Source organism: Macaca thibetana, chromosome 1 (genome assembly GCF_024542745.1).
Source record: "Macaca thibetana thibetana isolate TM-01 chromosome 1, ASM2454274v1, whole genome shotgun sequence".
Lineage (NCBI taxonomy): Eukaryota > Metazoa > Chordata > Mammalia > Primates > Cercopithecidae > Macaca > Macaca thibetana.
The window spans coordinates 5,552,914-5,570,413 of NC_065578.1; the positions used below are offsets into that span (position 1 = coordinate 5,552,914).

The 17,500-nt window shown below is 59.4% G+C and overlaps 5 protein-coding genes across 10 annotated transcripts in view; 2 read left to right on the forward strand and 3 right to left on the reverse strand.

Annotated features, from left to right (window-relative positions):
• Positions 1-9,264, reverse strand: part of RPL22 (ribosomal protein L22) — a 286,932-nt gene extending 277,668 nt beyond the window's left edge. The window contains exon 1 of one of the 2 annotated variants that reach the window (XM_050787485.1): positions 9,261-9,264. The gene's annotated coding sequence lies outside the window, so the exon portion shown is untranslated. Of the gene's footprint in view, positions 1-8,959; positions 8,966-9,260 lie in introns of those variants that run through there. The other variant, XM_050787466.1, reaches the window with a different exon arrangement.
• ESPN (espin) overlaps positions 1-9,897 on the forward strand; it is a 38,163-nt gene extending 28,266 nt beyond the window's left edge. The window contains exons 11-15 of the mRNA XM_050787109.1: positions 172-317; positions 402-665; positions 5,826-5,905; positions 6,001-6,012; positions 8,985-9,897. Of these exons, the coding sequence (XP_050643066.1) occupies positions 172-317; positions 402-665; positions 5,826-5,905; positions 6,001-6,012; positions 8,985-9,132 (650 nt within the window). The 3' untranslated portion in view covers positions 9,133-9,897. The remainder of the gene's footprint in view (positions 1-171; positions 318-401; positions 666-5,825; positions 5,906-6,000; positions 6,013-8,984) is intronic.
• The window catches only part of THAP3 (THAP domain containing 3), a 399,270-nt gene that overhangs the window by 216,652 nt on the left and 165,118 nt on the right, over positions 1-17,500 (forward strand). The gene's annotated exons all lie outside the window — the stretch shown is intronic.
• TNFRSF25 (TNF receptor superfamily member 25) lies at positions 10,107-15,454 on the reverse strand. 2 transcript variants are annotated; one of them, XM_050787330.1, is made up of 10 exons: positions 15,002-15,454; positions 14,363-14,483; positions 14,011-14,145; positions 13,473-13,640; positions 13,298-13,376; positions 12,004-12,059; positions 11,798-11,905; positions 11,556-11,590; positions 10,948-11,128; positions 10,107-10,715 (listed from the first exon to the last, which is right to left on the reverse strand). In XM_050787330.1, exons 1-10 carry the CDS (start codon positions 15,047-15,049, stop codon positions 10,387-10,389), a joined length of 1,260 nt encoding a protein of 419 aa, XP_050643287.1. In that variant the 5' UTR covers positions 15,050-15,454; the 3' UTR covers positions 10,107-10,386. The 2 variants fall into 2 exon arrangements, with proteins under 2 accessions (XP_050643287.1, XP_050643277.1); XM_050787320.1 differs by having other exon boundaries at positions 11,556-11,593.
• The window catches only part of PLEKHG5 (pleckstrin homology and RhoGEF domain containing G5), a 614,078-nt gene continuing 612,627 nt past the window's right edge, over positions 16,050-17,500 (reverse strand). For 2 of the 4 annotated variants that reach the window (XM_050787098.1, XM_050787090.1), the window contains exons 20-21: positions 16,732-17,493; positions 16,050-16,483 (exon numbers count right to left, since the gene is read on the reverse strand). In XM_050787098.1, the coding sequence (XP_050643055.1) occupies positions 16,474-16,483; positions 16,732-17,493 (772 nt within the window). In that variant the 3' untranslated portion in view covers positions 16,050-16,473. Of the gene's footprint in view, positions 16,484-16,727; positions 17,494-17,500 lie in introns of those variants that run through there. The other 2 variants (XM_050787081.1, XM_050787100.1) reach the window with 1 other exon arrangement.

Consider the following 17,500-nt stretch of genomic DNA (forward strand, 5'->3'; position numbering starts at 1 on the left):
GGGGCCCTGAAAGCAGCCTGTGGGACCTGGGATCTGGAGAGCTGCCTGCTGGGGCCGAGGATGGGCACCCAGCCAATCTTGGCTTGGGAAGGGGGCTGCAGAGGGGCGGGTGAGGGGTGGCAGGGATGCAGCCCCACCCTGGCCAGTGCCTCATCTCCTGCCTCTGCATAGGCACCAAGTCTTTCAACATGATGTCCCCGACGGGCGACAACTCGGAGCTACTGGCTGAGATTAAGGCTGGCAAGAGCCTGAAGCCTACGCCGCAAAGCAAGGGACTGACCACAGTGTTCTCAGGCAGCGGGCAGCCGGCCTTCCAGGTAGGCGGGCCTGGCAGGAGCCTGCGACCCGGCTTCCCTGGCCCCAGGCCACCGGGCGCTCAGCCCCACCGCTTCTCCCTGCAGCCCGATTCACCGCTGCCGTCTGTGTCACCTGCACTGTCACCAGTCCGGAGCCCCACACCGCCAGCTGCGGGGTTTCAGCCGCTGCTCAATGGAAGCTTGGTTCCGGTGCCGCCCACTACTCCTGCGCCAGGCGTGCAGCTGGACGTGGAGGCGCTCATCCCCACGCACGATGAGCAGGGCCGGCCCATCCCCGAGTGGAAGCGCCAGGTGATGGTGCGCAAGCTGCAGCTGAAGATGCAGGAGGAGGAGGAGCAGAGGCGGAAGGTGGGTGGGGCGGGGTGCCCAGGGAGCCCTGGGGTCTGCATCTGGATGCACAGCCCATCCCCCATGCCATTCCCAACCCCAACCTCGGGGCCTCCCGTTTTTCTTTTTCTTTCTTTTTCTTCCTTTCTTTCTTTTTCTTCCTTTCTTTTTCCTTTCTTTCTTTCTTTCTTTCTCTTTTTCTTTCTCTTTCTTTTCTTTTTCTTTCTTTTCTTCCTTTTCTTTTCTTCTTTTTTTGAGACAGAGTCGCTCTGTCGCCCAGACTGTTGTGCAGTGGCACGATCTCGGCTCACTGCAACCTTCGCCTCCCGGGTTCAATCCCATGCTCGTGATTCTCCTGCCTCAGCCTCCCAGGTAGCTGGGATTACAGGCGCGTGCCACCATGCCCAGCTAATTTTTTTGTATTTTTATTAGAGATGGGGTTTCACCATGTTGGCCAGTGCTGGGATTACAGGCATGAGCCACTGTGCCTGGCCATTTTCTTTGTGGAAAGCAGGGTAGCAGGCCCCCGTTTGGGGCTTGTCCCAGTCTCCACACACACTCCCAGCAGCCTGTCCTTGGAAGTGAGACAGCAGCCTTTCTCAGACTCTCCCTCACGTGCCCAGCACCTGGGATCTAGTTAAAAGGCCTGTTCAGATTCAGGAGGTCTGGGCGGTGCTGAGGCTCTGCATTTTAGCCAGCTCCTGGGTGAGGCTGCTGATGACGCTGGTCCAAGGACCACACTGCATAGCCAAGAGGGCTTTGGTCTCAGTCTTAGGGACATGGGCTCTATTGCTGCACTGCCACCTTCCAGCTGCCAATACTGAGCCTCATCCAGCCTCAGTTTCCTTCTCTGTAAGGTGGGCTTATCAGCACCCGCTGGCAGGATGAGTTGCCTTTCATTCATCCAACAACTGTTCCCCAAATGCCATTTATTTTTATTTTTTGAGACAGGGTCTCACTCTGTCATTGAGGCTGGAGTACAGTGGTGTGATCTCGACTCACTGCAACCTCCACCTCCTGGGTTCAAGCGATCCTCCCGCTTCAGCCTCCCGAGTAGCTGGGACTACAGATGCCCACCAACCATGCCCGGCTAATTTTTGTATTCTTAGTAGAGATTGGCCAGGCTGGTCTCGAACTCCTGGCCTCAAGTGATCCACCTGCCTTGGCCTCCCAAAGTGCTGGGATTACAGGCGTGAGCCACCACGCCTGGCCCCCGAGTGCCATTTATGTGCCCCACACACTGTTGTAGCCTCTGGGGATTCATGGTGAACATATCAAGGCCTGCTCTAAGGTGGCTGCGGACATGTGTGCGAGTCACCGAGCACAAAAAATGGGGCAGTGTGAGAGTGGGTGGCAGTGGAGAGAAGTACCTGGGCTGATGCAACACAGCCAGCTGCAATGGGGAACGGAAGGGACTGGGGCAACCCTAAATGACCACCTTATATGTGGGCTGGGGGGTGTGTTAGGGAAGGAAGAGGTGATGTCTAAGGTGAGACTTAGAAGATGAGTGAGGGGTGGCCAGGAGGAGAGTGGACTGAAGAGCCACAGGTGGGACAGGGCAGTCTGGAAGTGACAGTGGATGTGGCCCTGACTGTCCTGGAGGAAGGGGGTCACTAAGCTGGAGAGACCTCAGTGGGGGCCAGGTTACCAAGATCTGGCCAGCGGCCCAGAAGAGAACGGACTTTCTCCCGGAGCACTGGGGAGCCGGGTGGGGGGAGTGTTAAGCAGGGAAGAGGCTGCTTCCTATTTTGTATGTGGGGAGTGGATCGCATAGGGTCAAGATGAATCAGGGACCTCTGGGGAGGTGATGGCAGGCCCAGGGGGGAAAACTGGACATCAGAGGTGGAGAAAAGTGAGCAAATGAGAATATTACGGTGCCCAGCTGTCCAGCAGGATGGGGGTGGTGGGTGGGCAGCTCAGTGGAAGCTGCAGCTGTAGCCTCTTTAAGAGCAGAGTGGCCTCTCATTCTGCACATAAAACACTGACCACAGGGAGCGGGAAAGCTTGGGCCACAGGGGAGCTCGAGAAGGGGTCATGAGTCTGAGACGAGAGGCCTCACAATAGCCACCCTCGAATTGGTTGGGGAGGGCCACCGCGCCTCTCAGTTTCAACGCCTTTCGCAAGTTCCTTGGGTGGTGTAATGAGCCAACAAGCCAGGCATGGAGACCCCGTCTGCCGGCCTGTTCTCCTTGCCGCCGCAGCAGCGACCAGCGACCGGCCGTGCCCCCCGCCAGCGACCAAAGTGGACACTGCGCAGAGCCCGGAGCGGCGGCTCGGCCGAAGCCACGCCCCAGCGTCACCCCCGCCGGCCAGGCGCGGTCCCTCCCTGCAGATGCAGCCCCGCGGAGCCATTACACCACCCAGGACATGCAAAAGGTTCCCGGCACCACTGCGGGAGCTGGGCCAGAGGGAGACGCGCCTCCCTCCCCTCTCTTGTCTTCCCCGCCTTAGCTGACGGCCACCAGCTCGTGCTGCTACCCCCGCGAGGGCTGGAGGTACTCCCGCGAGCACAACGCCATCCTTGGGCCCTTCGGCGAGCTCATGACCGAGGCGGACATCCTCCGCATCGAGCAGCAAATCGAGAACCTGCAGGTGCTGCACAAGGCGCAGAAGCTGGAGGCGCGCCTGGAGCAACTGGAGCTGGAGCTAGAGCAGCTGCTGCCCATCTCGGCCGCCCTGTCGGCGCCGCGCTTCACCGTCGACCCGCGCCGCATGCATGGCCGCGCCGTCAGCCTGCCCGCCTGGTGCAGCAAGATCTCCACGCTGCTCAAGAGCATGGCCACGCTGCTGGCCGCGCTGGGCGGCCGGCCTGCGCACCTGGCGGAACTGCTGACCGCTGACACCGGCCAGCCGCTAGCGCCGCTGCCCGACGCGCCCTGTCGGCCCGGACCGCTGTGCCTGGGCCGCTCGCACTCGCTCAGCTGGTGCCGCGAGGCCGTGGCGCGCGAGATCCTCGAGTGCGGCGTCTCAGTGCAGCATCTGCGCGCCACCTACGAGCTGCGCGCACGGGGCGCGGAGCCCGCGCGCTGTCCGCGCCGCAAGCCCCCGCAGTCCTCTGGCGCCCCGCGCCGCGAGCCCATCCTGGAGGAGGACTACGTGGCGGCCGGCTCTGGCCAGCCCAGCGCCGGCGCCGCCCACGGCCCGCTGGCCGACTGGGAGCCCCTGGGCACCCTGGGCCCGCCGGAGGCAAAGGATCGCCAGGCGGCGCTGCCTGAGCCCGAGCAGCTGGCGCGCCGGCCGCCCCTCTGCACGGAGCTGCGTGGCGTCCAGGACTACCTCGACCTGCGCAAAGAGCGCATCGTCTACCTCTTCCTGGAGCACTGGCGCCGCTGGGCTTTCCGCGGCCCGGGCCGCCGCGCCCAGGCGCGCCTACGCAGACTGCTGCCCCGTGTGGCGGCCGCCGGTGCCGGCCCGGAGCTGGAGGCCACGGACGCCCCCCGGCTGCCAGCGAGCGACGGCGCAGCCCACGGTCCCGACGAACGACTGCGGCAGCTGCTGAGGCAGCGGCAGGCGGTAGGCAAGCTGCTGGGCCACTGGCGGAGCCTGCTGCGGCGCGTGCCGGCAAGCCCGGGCCTGGCGCACGGCCTGTACTGGCCCCAGCACTTCCTGCCGCCCCTGGACGGCGGCGCACCCCCGCGCTACGACAGCCTCACGCTGGACCTCTTCATGCTCGGCTACTTCCAGCTACTCGAGATGGGCCTGAGCCGCGAGGAGCGCAAGTTCCGCCACCTACTGTGCTACGAGATGTTCGACCGGCTGGGCAGCCACCCGTGGGAGCGCATCCGCCTCTTCCACCGCGTGGTGCTGGAGGAGGTGGAGGCCGGACGGCGCGGCTGGAGCGACGGCTTCGAGGACCTCAGGCACCGGTTCTTCGGGAATGGCCTGGAGGCTGAGCCAGCCCCAGAAGAACAGGAGAAGAAAAAGGAAGAGAAAGAACGAGGGCTAACCGAAGAGGCCGCTCCAGTTCAGACAGGGGTCCTGCCCGAGGGGCAGCCCGAGGCCCTGGCCCCTGCGCCGCAGCCGCCGCCCCCGCCTGCTGCGCCTCCCCCGACCTCAGACTCTCCTGGTTTCGGAGCCCCCGCCGAAGACCCCTTGGAACTGGTGTCTGAGATGGGCGAGTTCAGCAACGAGGACATCTGCCGCTACATCGACCGCAGCTTCTCCTTCTGGAAGGAGAAGGAGGCAGAGCTGTTTGACATCTGAGCAGCGGAATTCGGAATTCGCAGTTCACCCTCCAGCGTCTTAACGTGGGTCTGGACGCCTGTCTGACGCCCTCCAGAGGCCGGAAGCAGCAGGAAGAACCCAGGACTGTGGCCTTGAGCAGCCCGGAGGGCCCAGGACCAGGCTGCCTCAGCCTCTGAGGTCCCATCGTGGCAGGCTGTGGGGCGTTGGTCGCATAGGCAGGGCACGCACAGAACAAACCAGCTGTCCCCCTCTGGCCCCGTGGCATTGCTGGGCTCTGTGTGGAGCCAGGCAGCAGAAGCCCCTCTGAGTGAGGGGCTGCGGCTCCCCCTTGTGGCAGTGTGGCCTGCTCTCCGGTTTTCCACTGGAGTTCACAGCTACCTCCTTGGCTGAGGTCAAGGGAGCCTCGTGTGCAGTGTTCCGTGTGAAGTGTGCCGTGTACAGACCCTTTCTCCTCTGTAACGTTCGATAAATAAAACTCTTTGCTGTAAACTGCCTACATTGGCCACCACACCTGCCCCCGATGTCATTGCAGCCCCACAAATGTACGGCACATGTCCACTCTTGTGGGAAGAGGGCAACCATGGGCTGAAGGTCCTTCGCAGGGGAGCCAGGGGCAGCCGGAGTCTCCCTGAGCCAAGAGGCTGGGCGGGGGCCCGCATCTGCATCTGCCCAGAGGTCTTGGGCCTGTGGCCATTGGCCACCTGCCCCTGTGGGGAATCACGCTCAGGACATCTGGGTCCCAGCTACTTATTCTCTGCTTCTGTCCCACTCAGCTCTGATCTCTCTAGTGCCTCCTGTAGGACACAAGGGTCTGGGTTACTAGGGGAAAGGAGGCCAGCTCTGAGGGGCTGTGACCAGGCACTTCATCCACTTGTCCCACAGAAGTTCATCAAAAGGGTATCTTCCTGTGACCCTGACTCCTTCAGGTCCCCAGGTTGAGGGTACCCCCTATCTCCCAGCCCCTGCAGGCCCTGAAGCTTTGTGGTTGTGTTTCAGGAGGAGGAGGAGGAGGCCCGGCTGGCCAGCATGCCCGCCTGGAGGCGGGACCTCCTGCGGAAGAAGCTGGAAGAAGAGAGGTGAGCTGGGGGTCAGGCAGAGGCTGGCCTGGCAGGGTGTCTTGACTGCGTCCCTGAGGTGGAGGGACCAAGTGACACTCTCTTTTTCCTTCCAGGGAGCAGAAGCGGTGAGTGCAGGGCTGGCCCCAACCTGCCACCCTTACCCCCACCCAGGTTGCAGAGGGTCATCCCTTCATCCAGGCCAACTTGAGTGCATCCTCCTGTCTCTTAGTCCTTGTACAAAGCCTCTTTCCTCCTTATAATGCCCCAGCCCGCTGTCCCCCAGAATCTCTCTCTCATGCTCTGATAACTTTGCTCCCAGTTATTCAGTCCCTGCCTCCTATTAGCATGGCCTTTTCTACCCTTCAATTAACCTAACCCCAGTATCAATCACCTTGACTGGCCCTCAGAATGTATTTTCTGCCCCTGGTAATCTCACCCAGCCCAGTGCTGTCCAGTAGAAATATAATGTGAGCCACAGATGCAATTTAAAATTTTCTAGTAGCCACAGTGAAAATGTAGAAGGATATAGGTGAGCTTAATTTTAGTACTGTTTTATTTGACACAAAATATCAAAAATATTATTTTGACACATAATCAATATGAAAATTAGTGAGATGTTTTATATTCCTCTTGTAAAATAAGTCTTTGGCCAGGCATGGTGGTTTACACATGTAATCCTAGCACTTTGAGAGGCCAAGGCAGGGGGACCACTTGAGCCCCAAAGTTTGAGACCAGCCTGGGCGATGCAGTGAGACCTCATTCTGGAAAAAAAAAAAAAAAAAAATTTTGGGGGACGGAGTTTCACTCTTGTCACCCAATCTGGAGTGCCGTGGTGATCTGGGCTCATGCAACCTCCACCTCCTGGGTTCAAGCGATTCTCCTACCTCAGCCTCCTGAGTAGCTGGGATTACAAGCATGTGCCACCACACCCAGCTAATTTTTGTATTTTTAGTAGAGTCGGGGTTTCACCATGTTGGCCAAGCTGGTCTCAAACTCCTGACCTGAAGTGATCCACCCACCTCAGCCTCCCAAAGTTCTGGGATTATAGGCGTGAGCCACCAAGCCTGGTCTTTTTTTCTTTTTTCTTTTCTTTTTTTTTTTTTTTGAGATGGAGTCTCACTCTGTCGCCCAGGCTGTAATGCAGTGGCTCCATCTCGACTCACTGCAAGCTCTGCCTCCCGGGTTCAGGCCATTCTCCTGCCTCAGCCTCCTAAGTAGCTAGGACTACAGACACTGGCCACCACGCCCAGCTAATTTGTTTGCTTTTTTTTTTTAGTAGAGACAGGGTTTCACCATGTTAGCCAGGATGGTCTCGATCTCCTGACCTTGTGGTCCGCCTGCCTCGGCCTCCCAAAGTGCTGGGATTACAGATATGAGCCACCGCGCCTGGCCTTTCTTTTTTTTTCTTTGAGAGAGAGTTTCGCTCTTGTTGCCCAGGCTGGAGTGCAATGGCATGATCTTGGCTCACTGCAACCTCTACCTCCTGGATTCAAGCGATTCTCCTGCCTCAGCTTCCCAGGTAGTTGGGATTATAGGCACCTACCACCATGCCCGGCTAATTTTTGTATTTTTAGGAGAGGCCAGGTTTTGCCATGTTGGTCAGTCTGATCTCCAACTCCTGACCTCAGGTGATCTACCCACCTCAGCCTCCCAAAGTACTGGGATTACAGGCACGAGCCACCACACCAGGCATGCAAAAAAAAATTTTTTTTAATTAGCTTCGTGGGGCCAGGCGCAGTGACTCATACCTGTATTCCCAGCACTTTGGGAGGCTGAAGCGGGCAGATCACCTGAGGTCAGGAGTTCAAGACCAGCCTGGGCAACATGGTAAAACCCCGTCTCTACTAAAAATACAAAAATTAGGTGGGTGTGGTGGCGCATGCCTGTAATCCCAGCTACTCAGGAGGCTGAGGCAGGAGAATCACTTGAAACCGGGAGGCGGAGGTTGCAGTGAGCTGGGATAGCACCATTTTGTGCTCCAGCCTAGACAATGGAGGGAGACTCCATCTCAAAAAAATAATTAAAAAATTAGGTGGGCAGGCCGGGCTCAGTGGCTCACACCTGTAATCCCAGCACTTTGGGAGGCCAAGGCAGGCAGATTACTTGAAGTCAGGAGTTCGAGACCAGCCTGACCAACATGGTGAAACCCTGTCTCTACTAGAAATACAAAAATTAGCTGGGCATGGTGGCGCGCACCTGTAATCCCAGCTACTCAGAAGGCGGAGGCAGGAAAATCGCTTGAACCTCAGAGGTGGAGGTTGCAGTGAGCTGAGATTGTGCCACTGCACTCCAGCCTAGGTGACAGAGCGAGACTCCGACTCAATTAAAAGAAAAAAAAAATTAGCTGGGCGTAGTGGCACACACCTGTGGTCCCAGCTACTTGGGAGGCTGAGGTGGGAGGATGACTTGAACCCAGGAGGTCGAGGCTGCAGTGAGCCATGATCTGACCACTGTGCTCCACCCTGGCAACAGAGCGAGACCCTGTCTCAAATAATAATAATAATAATAAAACTTAGTCTTTGAAATATCATGCACATTTTACACCTGCAATCCATCACAGTTTAGACCAGCCACATTTCAAATTCTCAGCAGCCACATGTGCTTAGTGACTATTCTGTCAACAGGGCAGATCTACCCTCTACGTTCTAATAACCTGTCTCTAATTCTCAGTCCCTGTCTCTCAATTATGTAGTCTCTCTGGTCCCCAGCAGCCCCACCCCAGTCCTCAATACTTCATATTGACAGCTCCCCAACAACTGAAGTCCTGATCCCAGTAATCTTGCTGCTGCACCCCAGCAACACCACCTCCTCACACGGTGCCACACAGTGACCCAGCACCTCTGTTTCCAGTAACACCCCAGCCCACAATAATCCAGCCTCAGCCTCCCACTCACATAGCTCCCCTGTGCTCCAGTAACCCCATTCTGCCCCCAATCTAGCCCCTCTGTCTTCAGCAACCCAGCCCACGCCCTCAGTAACCCTCCCCTTGCATGGGTGACCTGGCCTCTGCCTGGTGCCTGGCCCCACCCTTTCTGCCAGCCTGGGTATCTGGCCCCAGACTTCACCGGGTCTGCCCCCCCCTCCCCCACCGCCTCAGGAAAGAGGAGGAGCGACAGAAGCAGGAGGAGCTGCGGCGGGAGAAGGAGCAGTCAGAGAAGCTGCGGACGCTGGGCTACGATGAGAGCAAGCTGGCACCCTGGCAGCGACAGGTCATCCTGAAGAAGGGGGACATCGCTAAGTACTAGAGGCCGTGGCCTCCTGCCCGCAGCCTTGCAGCTCGGAGGGGCCCCCCGCCCCAGCCCCAGCCAGCCAGGCCCCGGCGGAAGGGCTGGGAGCTGCACAGCCCACCCCTCCTGCGCTGGAACCCCCCCGACCCCCCATCCTGGCCCCGCATCCCCAGCCCTTGGCAACACTGGAGTGCACACGCCGCCCCAGTTGCCCAGAATAAGTGCCCAAGCTGCTGATGCAAACAACAAAAAAATGCTGCTTATTTGCATGCCGACTTACATATATTTGCATGTTCGTTGAATATCAAAGAGTGAAGAGCTCTCCCCAGCCCTGTGGGTGGTGACTTTGTTTTCCTGCGGGGCTCAGCCCCCTCCAGGATGCAGTCCCCTCCCCCGCACCCCGGAACCGGCGTCGCTGGCGCATCCTGGGTGGAGGCAGGCCCTGAGCTCGGGGAAGGGGTTTTCCCTCCGTCCCTGACCCAGATCTGTGCCCGGCCTAGCCCGGGCCTCATTTCTTATCCCCGCCGAGGGTTTCCTCTCAGTCATTTGTTTACCAGAAAGATGAAAACTGCCTGTCGGGCCTCAGTTGGGGCCCCTGGGACCCCACCTCCCTCAAGTCTACGCCCCGTCCCCAGCCAGACCCACTCGCTGCCAGGACCCTTTCACTGCCCCGGTGGAGTCAGTGGAGGATGAGGGGCCCTGACCCTGTGTCTGTAACTGCTGCACCCCATCCCGACCCTGTCCCCGCCTCCTCGCAGCCCCATTAAAGCGCTCTCATCACTCGCTGTGGCCGCGACTTGCTCTCTTCTGGGAGTAATTGGACCAGAGTGGACTCGGGAGGGGCAGGCTTGGGAGCTAAGGCCACACTGGACTCCACCATGGGTGCCAGACCCCGGGGTGACAAGATTCCCGTCCCCTTCGACTCGCTCGAGAAAAGTCCAGGCCACTTAACACCCCAGCCCCGCAGAAACGCCAAGAAGCCATTTTTTTTTTTTTTTTTTTTTTTTTTTCCCCCACAGATTTAATACCACGATCTCAGCCAAACTCCGGCCGAGAAACTGAGAAATGTCTTGACCCCCTCCTGACATTCCTTCCTGCTTCTTCGCTTTGGCTGGAGTGATAGGGGCGAGCAGGGGTGGGGCCGGCTGGTGCGGCTACGCAGGACCGTGCCAGCGGCTTAATAAGTGACATAAAATGTCTACACGCATAAGTAACTGTACTTAGGGCTTCTGCAAGGGCCACCAGAGGCCTAGGTGGCGAGTGGGCGCCGTGTCACGGGCCGCGCTGCAGGCGGCTGCGCAAGTCCTCCGCGCAGCCGTCCAGCCCCATGCGCTCCAGGGCCGCGTAGACGGCGCCCAGGCCCGCGGGCTGCTGCTGGCGCCAGCGCTTGAGCATCTCGTACTGCTGGTCTCGGAAGCGGCCGATCTCCACCTCCACGGCTTCGATCTCCGCCTCGCGCAGCCCCAGGGTGCGCACGAACTCCTTCCAGCGCCGTGCTGGCACAGCGTCCATCACGTCGTAGAGCTGCGGGCCCGGCTGCAGCATCATGGTGGGCGAGCCGACTGGGGACTCTGGCAAGAGTGTGGACGCAGGAACCGGGCCTGGGGCAGGGCCAGAGAGAGCCAATGGGGTACGTGGGCCGCGGTCGGGAGGTGGAGTCAGGGGCGTTCGTGCGGGTACCCCAAGCCTGAAGCCGGTTGGATCCCGTGGGTCAGGGCACAGGGGGCGGACCCAGTCAGTTAGGGGGCAGAAAGGGAACACGTTGTGAAACCACAACTTCCCACCGCAGACAGGAGAATGGGGTCAAGGCCTCAGGCCACTGATGTCCCTTACCAAGAGCTCTGTTGGGCAACTGGTCCCAGGACCATGTCATCTGCGGGCAGAGCGCCTCCTGGATGTGGGGGTAGCCAGGGGTCCAGCTGTTTTCCACCAACTGGACGGTGCAGATCTTCTCACTGCTGTCAGGAGGTACTAGAAGGGTGTGGGCATTGTCGGAGGGTGACAGATGGGTGGCCTGGAAGCCAAGAGGGGCCCCAGGTCAGCCCTGCTTGTCAAGTAAGGCCCCTTACCTGCAGTGCCTCTCCAGGAGGGAACAGTCCCTGGTTCAGTCAGCAGACACTCCCGCAGTGATACCTCCCACAGTTGGCCCAGCTCTCACTGTGGCCCAGCAGAACTCTTGCTTCTGCCTCGAGTCCCCTGCCCCCGCCTCCTTCCTCTTGTCCCCCAGCACCATGGGGCTCTCCTTCCATTGAACTGTTAGCTCCTGTGTACAAGTCTGAACCCCAGCTGACTGACACCCCTTGAGGGCAGGACTCAGTTCGCAACACCTCTGTCTACTAGGTGTACCCTGTGCTAGCCACGTGCCAAGCTCTGGGGATCACAATAAGGCTTGATCTTCCAGCTCCAGAGGGCAGCCCAGAATCACACAGTGAGGTTCTTACCGGTGGTGGGGTCAGAGCCTCCATCCCAGCTTCATCTGCTGACAGACACAGACAGTACGGTCAGCGACCAGGCAAGCCTCCTGGACCTGGGTGCTGGTACAGCTCCTCTAGGGTTCCTCTGCACCCCGCACCCCCTGCCTCAGTTTCCCCTTCTGTATCAGGGTTGAGTAGACTCTGGGCTACCCATCCTGACCCCAGGCTTCTGCGTGCGTGTGTGTGTGTGTGTGGGTCTGTCTACTTACCAGTAACCATGGGCTTGTGAGGCCAGCAGCGGCGGTATGTGTAGGTCAGGGTGGCCCCAAGCAGGAGGGGAACCACAAGGCCAGCCAGGAGCACCTGGACCCAGAACACTGAAAGCAGCTGGTGGGTGTTGGGTGGTAGCCCCCCTCACCCGCCTCCCCTCGGCCCATCCCAGTTCTCCCACTTGCATTCCCAGCACACCACCTACTCTGCCTCCAGCCACAGACAGCGGCACAGCGCTCTGGACAGCTCCCCAGGGTGCTCCTGAAAGGGACGGGGGTGGCCTGAGGGATGAGGGGGTGCATGCCAGGAGGGGCTCCCCAAGACTGCTCCATCCTGGAGACTCTTCCCTCCCCAGGCCTCTCTCTTGTGAGCCTCACTCTACCCAAGAATGTTCCTGTCATTGTGCCCCCGATAACAACCACAGACACTATTCATTGAGCAGCTTCTAGACTATATGAAGAGTCACTAGAATGTCAACCCCCAAAGGACAGGGATTTTGCCTATTTTGTTCCCTGTTGCATCCCCAGCACTTAGAACAGTGTGTAGAACATAGGAGATATTCAATAAAGACTTGAATGAAGGCTGGGTGCGGTGGCTCACACCTGTAATCCCAGCACTTTGGGAGGCCGAGGCGGGCAGATCATGAGGTCAGGAGATCGAGACCATCCTGGCTAACACGGTGAAACCCTGTCTCTACTAAAAATACAAAGAATTAGCCAGCATGGTGGTGGGCGCCTGAAGTCCTAGCTACTTGGGAGGCTGAGGCAGGAGAATCACTTGAACCCAGGCGGTAGAGGTTGCAGTGAGCCAAGATCGTGCCACTGCACTCCAGTCTGGGTGACAGAGCAAGTCTCCATCTAAAAAAAAAAAAGACTTGAACAGATACAGAAAGTCCCTTACCTCTGATCAAAGGCCTGTGAAGAAGCTGCTAACATCCCATGTTGAGAAAGGGACACCACATATCAGAGATGTAAATTCTCTAAACTTGCCCAAGATCCCCTAGAGAACTAGCAGCACAATCCTGACTCTCAGCCCTTTGTATTTATCTATTTATTTTAATATATTTAATATTTATTTGATATTTAATAGATTTAATATTTATTTATTTAATAGATCTTGCTCTGTTGTCCAGGCTGAAGTGCAATGGCACGATCATAGCTCACTGCAGCATCAACCTCCTTCAGCCCAAGTTTTAAAGCTATATCAGTGTGACTGTCTGTAAAAGTGACAAATCATCTGTAATACCTGGCTAGAAGGATCACTGGGGGGAATGCTGGCTGAAAGGGAAGGCATATACCCTTATTTATCTGGCTAAGGAGGATGCAGATTTCTCTTTTACCATCTAAGTTTGCCTGAAGTGGGGCCCAGCCAACACAGGGCCAAGTTCCCTCCTCCCTGTCCCCTCTTCCTATTCCTGAACCAGCAGCACCTGCCCCACCCCAGGCCCTTGCCCTGCTCCCAGCTGCCCTTCCTTCCATCCCAAGACAGCTAGGTATTACGTGGGGCAGGACACGCAGCCATCGTCATGTTCATAGAAGCCAGGCAGGCAGGTCCCACAGTCAGTATCTCTGCGAGAACCTGCAGTCCAGGAGAGGCATGTGTCAGCATGGAACAGGAGTAGGGCAGGCAGAGAAGTGGGTCAGGGAGTAGATAGCCCTGGGTGGGGGTACTCACAGAGTAGCCGTGTGTGGCGGTGCAGGGCCCTGCAGTCTAGGCATGGTTGGCAGTAGAAGGGTGAACTGCTGACACATTGGCTGACCTGGCACTCCACAAACCAGCCTGGCTTACAGCCACAGCGGGTGTCGGCCACAGCTGAACAGTTCTCCAGTGCCACCTGGGAGGCTGGTGGGGGTGCAGGGAGATGGAGAGTGGAGAGTTAGGGCCAAAGGCTCCCATAGAGAGGCAGAGGCAGACCCCCGCCCCCAAGATAATGGAGACAGGAATAGGTGAAAGAGAGACAGGTGCAGGGCTACCCTAAAAAAGAGAGAAGCTCAGAGACTGAGGCCGACCAGAGGCCAAGGCACATGGAGAGATGGAAAGGTCACCAGGAAGAGAGAAGGGGCAAGGGCACCCTGAAGGAGGATCAGGGTGGAGGGTTCTGGCAAGTGTGGGTGCAGGACCCTCACACCCCAAGGTTGGGCCCAAGCCAGCCACTTCCTTCAGAAAGGCCTGTCCTTAGGAACCCCCTGCCAAACACTGAGAAGCCCCTCACCCTGCTCATCACAGGCTTGGCAGCGGGCACATTCAGAATTATGGTGGTTCTCCCAGGCCAAGAAGGTGTCTTGGGGACACAGAAGGCAGGTGGAGTTGCCACAGGGCTCCGTGCAAGGGGCCTTCAGGTAGTGCCCTGTGGAACCAGGCAGGGGTCAGGCAGGCAGAGGGGCTGCCCAGCAACCCTCAACCTGCTTCCCACCCTGCCCTCCCTCCCTCTTTCTCTCCAGCTCCCTACTTCTCTGTCAGCCTATCCCTACCTCCCCTGCCAGCCTCCTCTTACCTCCCTGGCCTGCCCGCCACCTCTCCAGCCCTGCCTGTCCCATGCCTCTCCCACCCCTGTGGCCACTTACCTGCTGGGCAGCCCCTGCAACAAAACACACCATTCTTCTTGTGGAAGTCACCGGCACAGTCACACCTGGGGCTTTGTGTGCCGCCCTGGGCCTGGGCCCCCAGCAGCACCAGGAGGAGCGCCTGGGGGACAGGTGCTGCTGACTCTCAGTGCAGCTGCCCACGTGGGGCCTCTCCCTGCCGGGTCTCCGCCATTTCAGAGGCCCCAGCATTTGCCCACAGAACAGCCCACTTCCCAGGCCCCCCGCAGAAGGGGTGCCCATGGGTGGAGACGAGACTAACTTCCTTCCCTCTGTGAACACACCAGGCTTCAGAGAGCCAGAGGAAGGGGCTCTTCCAGCCTCTCACAAGCTTCCCGTCCACCAGGGCAGGGACACGGCAGCACCCACACCCCCACCTATGCTTTCTGTTGGGGGAGGGACACTGATCATTCTCTACCTGGGGCCCCCAGACCCCCCTGGGAGGAGTTTCCTCTCAGTGGAAGGGCTACGCCCTGATGGAGCCTCTAACGAGGTTGGAAGGGGTGGCCAGCCGAGCCACAGGGAGGCTTGGAGTGGAGACTGCGCCCGGGGCCCCTTCCTTCACGGAGGCTCTTGGGACAAGGCTCAAAGCTGCCCCTCGCCTCCTGCCTCTCAACTCACCGTAGACACCGCTGCCACCGCCGCGGAGCCCCGCGACCGCTGCTCCATGGCCCTCGGCGCCGCGCTCGGCCCTCCGACGGGCGCCCAGGGGCTTCCCAGCTCCGTGCGCTCTGCCCGTCGTGGTTCCGCCTTCACTCCCGCGCCCGCAGGGCCCGCCCCGCGCCGTCGAGAAGGGCCCGCCTGGCGGGCGGGGGGAGGCGGGGCCGCCCGAGGCCAACCGAGCCCGACCGGGTGCCCCCTCTGCTCGGCCTAGACCTGAACTCATTTGGTAGCAGCGGAAAGGCCAAGGAGAACACGCGAAGCGCTGACACAGAATGGAGCTGCATCCCGGTCCCTACCCCAACTCTCGCCCCAACCCTGAGAAACACTTCAAAGTAGAACCAGGGCAAGCGACTTCTTTCTCCGCCTCCGCGCCCCCAGCCATGGAGGGGGTTGGGCCAAAAGTACCGGAAGGGGCCAAGCGCAGTAGCTCAGGCCTGTAGTTCTAGCACTTCGGGAGGCTGAGGCGGGAGGATCACTTGAGGTCAGGAGTTCGAGACCAGCCTGACCAATATGGTGAAACCCCATCTCTACTTAAAATACAAAAATTAGCCCAGCGTGGTGGTGCATACGTGCAGTTCCAGCTACTGAAGTGGCTGGAGCAGGAGAATCGTTTGAACCCGGGAGGCAGAGGTCGCAGTGAGCCGAGATCACACCACTGCACTCCAACCTGGGCAACAGAGTGAGACTTTGTCTTAAGAAAAAAAAAAAGTACCTGAAGGGATCCCCATGGGGGACCCACCTTCCTAACAGTGTGGGAACTGGGCAGATTCAGCCCTGAATCCCAGGAGGGCACCTGGGGAGAGGTTCTGATGGTGGCTGAAGGTGGGGAAGTCTGGGGATGTTGGTCTGGTGGCACCCCACCCCCCATTACTTCCCAGGTGCTTCCCACGGGAAGCTCTATCCATGGCCCATCCGTGGCATGTGGAGGGGCACAGGAACGCAAAGAGGCCACCCTGAATTCAAGTGCCCCGAGTCACTGGACCCCAAAGCAAAGGACTCTTCCCAGTGGAGTCTAGACAAGTCTTTATAAAAGAACCAAAAGCTCAATAAATACGTAACTTTACAGAACCTAGCCCAAGCCAGGGGTGGCCTGTGGGACTGGGAAGGTGGGGGCGAGGCAGGAGCGAGTCCCACTGGAGGCCAGTGAGGGTAGAAGTGGGATGGGCAGCCTGGGAGCCCAGCCCTGGATTCGAGTTGAGCTGTTAACTTCGGGGAGTAGGTGACGAGGGGCTGCCTGGGCAGGTCAGGTGGTACTGTGGCCTGGGCCTCCTCCACTCCATCCAGTCTGGCAAAGCACGAATCGGGCCCGGGTGTAGGCAGGGATCCTTCCCAGCATCCGGTTCATGCACACAGGAGGCAGCCACTGAAGCAGGTGCCGGCACGCCCCATGAGGCAGGCTGTCTACTGTCTCTTGGTCAATGGCACTCTGCTCAGACCTCCCTACAGGGTGGGGAAGGGAGTCTTCCTTTGGCTGACACCATTCAGAGTGGCTCTGGTCACCCTCTCTTCCCCACGGCACTCCTCAGGCCCCTTCACTACTGCCCACCACAGCCCCCCGCACCCAGACACTGGGCAGGGTTCAGGCTCCCTCCGCCATCACCCTCCCCAAATGCGATGCTCCCAGGCATGACTGGGCCCCCATGCCAGTGCCCTGAGCCACTTGCCCTACCCCAGGCCAGGCCACTCACGAGGCAGTGAGCGTGGAGTTAAGCAGCAGGGTGGTCCTGATTCGGTAGAGCTGGGCCAGGGTCAGCTTCCTGTGCTGGGTGGAGACTCCTGGTGGGGGCTCAGGCTGGACCCTGGGAGAGGCCCCCGAAGGCAGGTCTCCACACCTCTTCCTGTGGGAGCCTGCAGGTTCCCCGGCCAGGCAGCTAGCTAGCCTAGGACCACCGCCAGGGCTAGGGTCCCCCCGGCAATTCCAGCTGGGCCCAGCTTCCTGAGGGGAGCCCTGAGTCCTAATACCTGGGGCTGGGACAGCCAGGCAGAGATCTGACAGGCTGCGGCTGGGGGCAGAGGATGTTCCATGGGTGCCAGTCCCTACCAGCAGCTGGAGGAGGCTGGCCTCGGACTTAGACTTGAGCAGTTGGGGCGGGCAGGTTAACAGCTGGACAGGGGTGCGGCGGCGGAGACGGGGCGAGGGTGGAGGGGAAGGAGCTTGTGGGGAATCTGGGGGCCGAGGCACTAGTTCTGCCACAGGGCCTGGGGCCACAAAGTCTTGTAAGGAGGTTGGGGAGAGGGTGCCGTAGGCAGAGTCCATAGAGCAGGAGCGGCCGTCCACTGGACCCAGGGGCAGCAGCTCACTGGTGGGCGTGGCAGATGAGGCAATGGTGCTGAGAGAGGTCTCATCGGACTGGGAGCTGAAAGGACCGCCGTCGAACTCGGGGGAGGACAGCGTCTCCCCAGGCTCCACGACAACCATGGCCAGGGTCTCCGTGGAGCCATCTGAGGCACTGTGGG

What these genes read in the sequence shown, in the direction of transcription:
- TNFRSF25 (XM_050787320.1), bottom strand. Translation starts at nt 15,049, where the DNA reads ATGGAGCAGCGGTCGCGGGGCTCCGCGGCGGTGGCAGCGGTGTCTACG. An exon ending in CCAAGCCTGTGATGAGCAGG is followed by an intron (nt 13,641 to 14,010) that starts GTGAGGGGCTTC and finishes CACCCCCACCAG; the next exon opens with CCTCCCAGGTGGCACTGGAG. An exon ending in GTTGCCCAACAGAGCTCTTG is followed by an intron (nt 10,716 to 10,947) that starts GTAAGGGACATC and finishes GCCCTGCCCCAG; the next exon opens with GCCCGGTTCCTGCGTCCACA.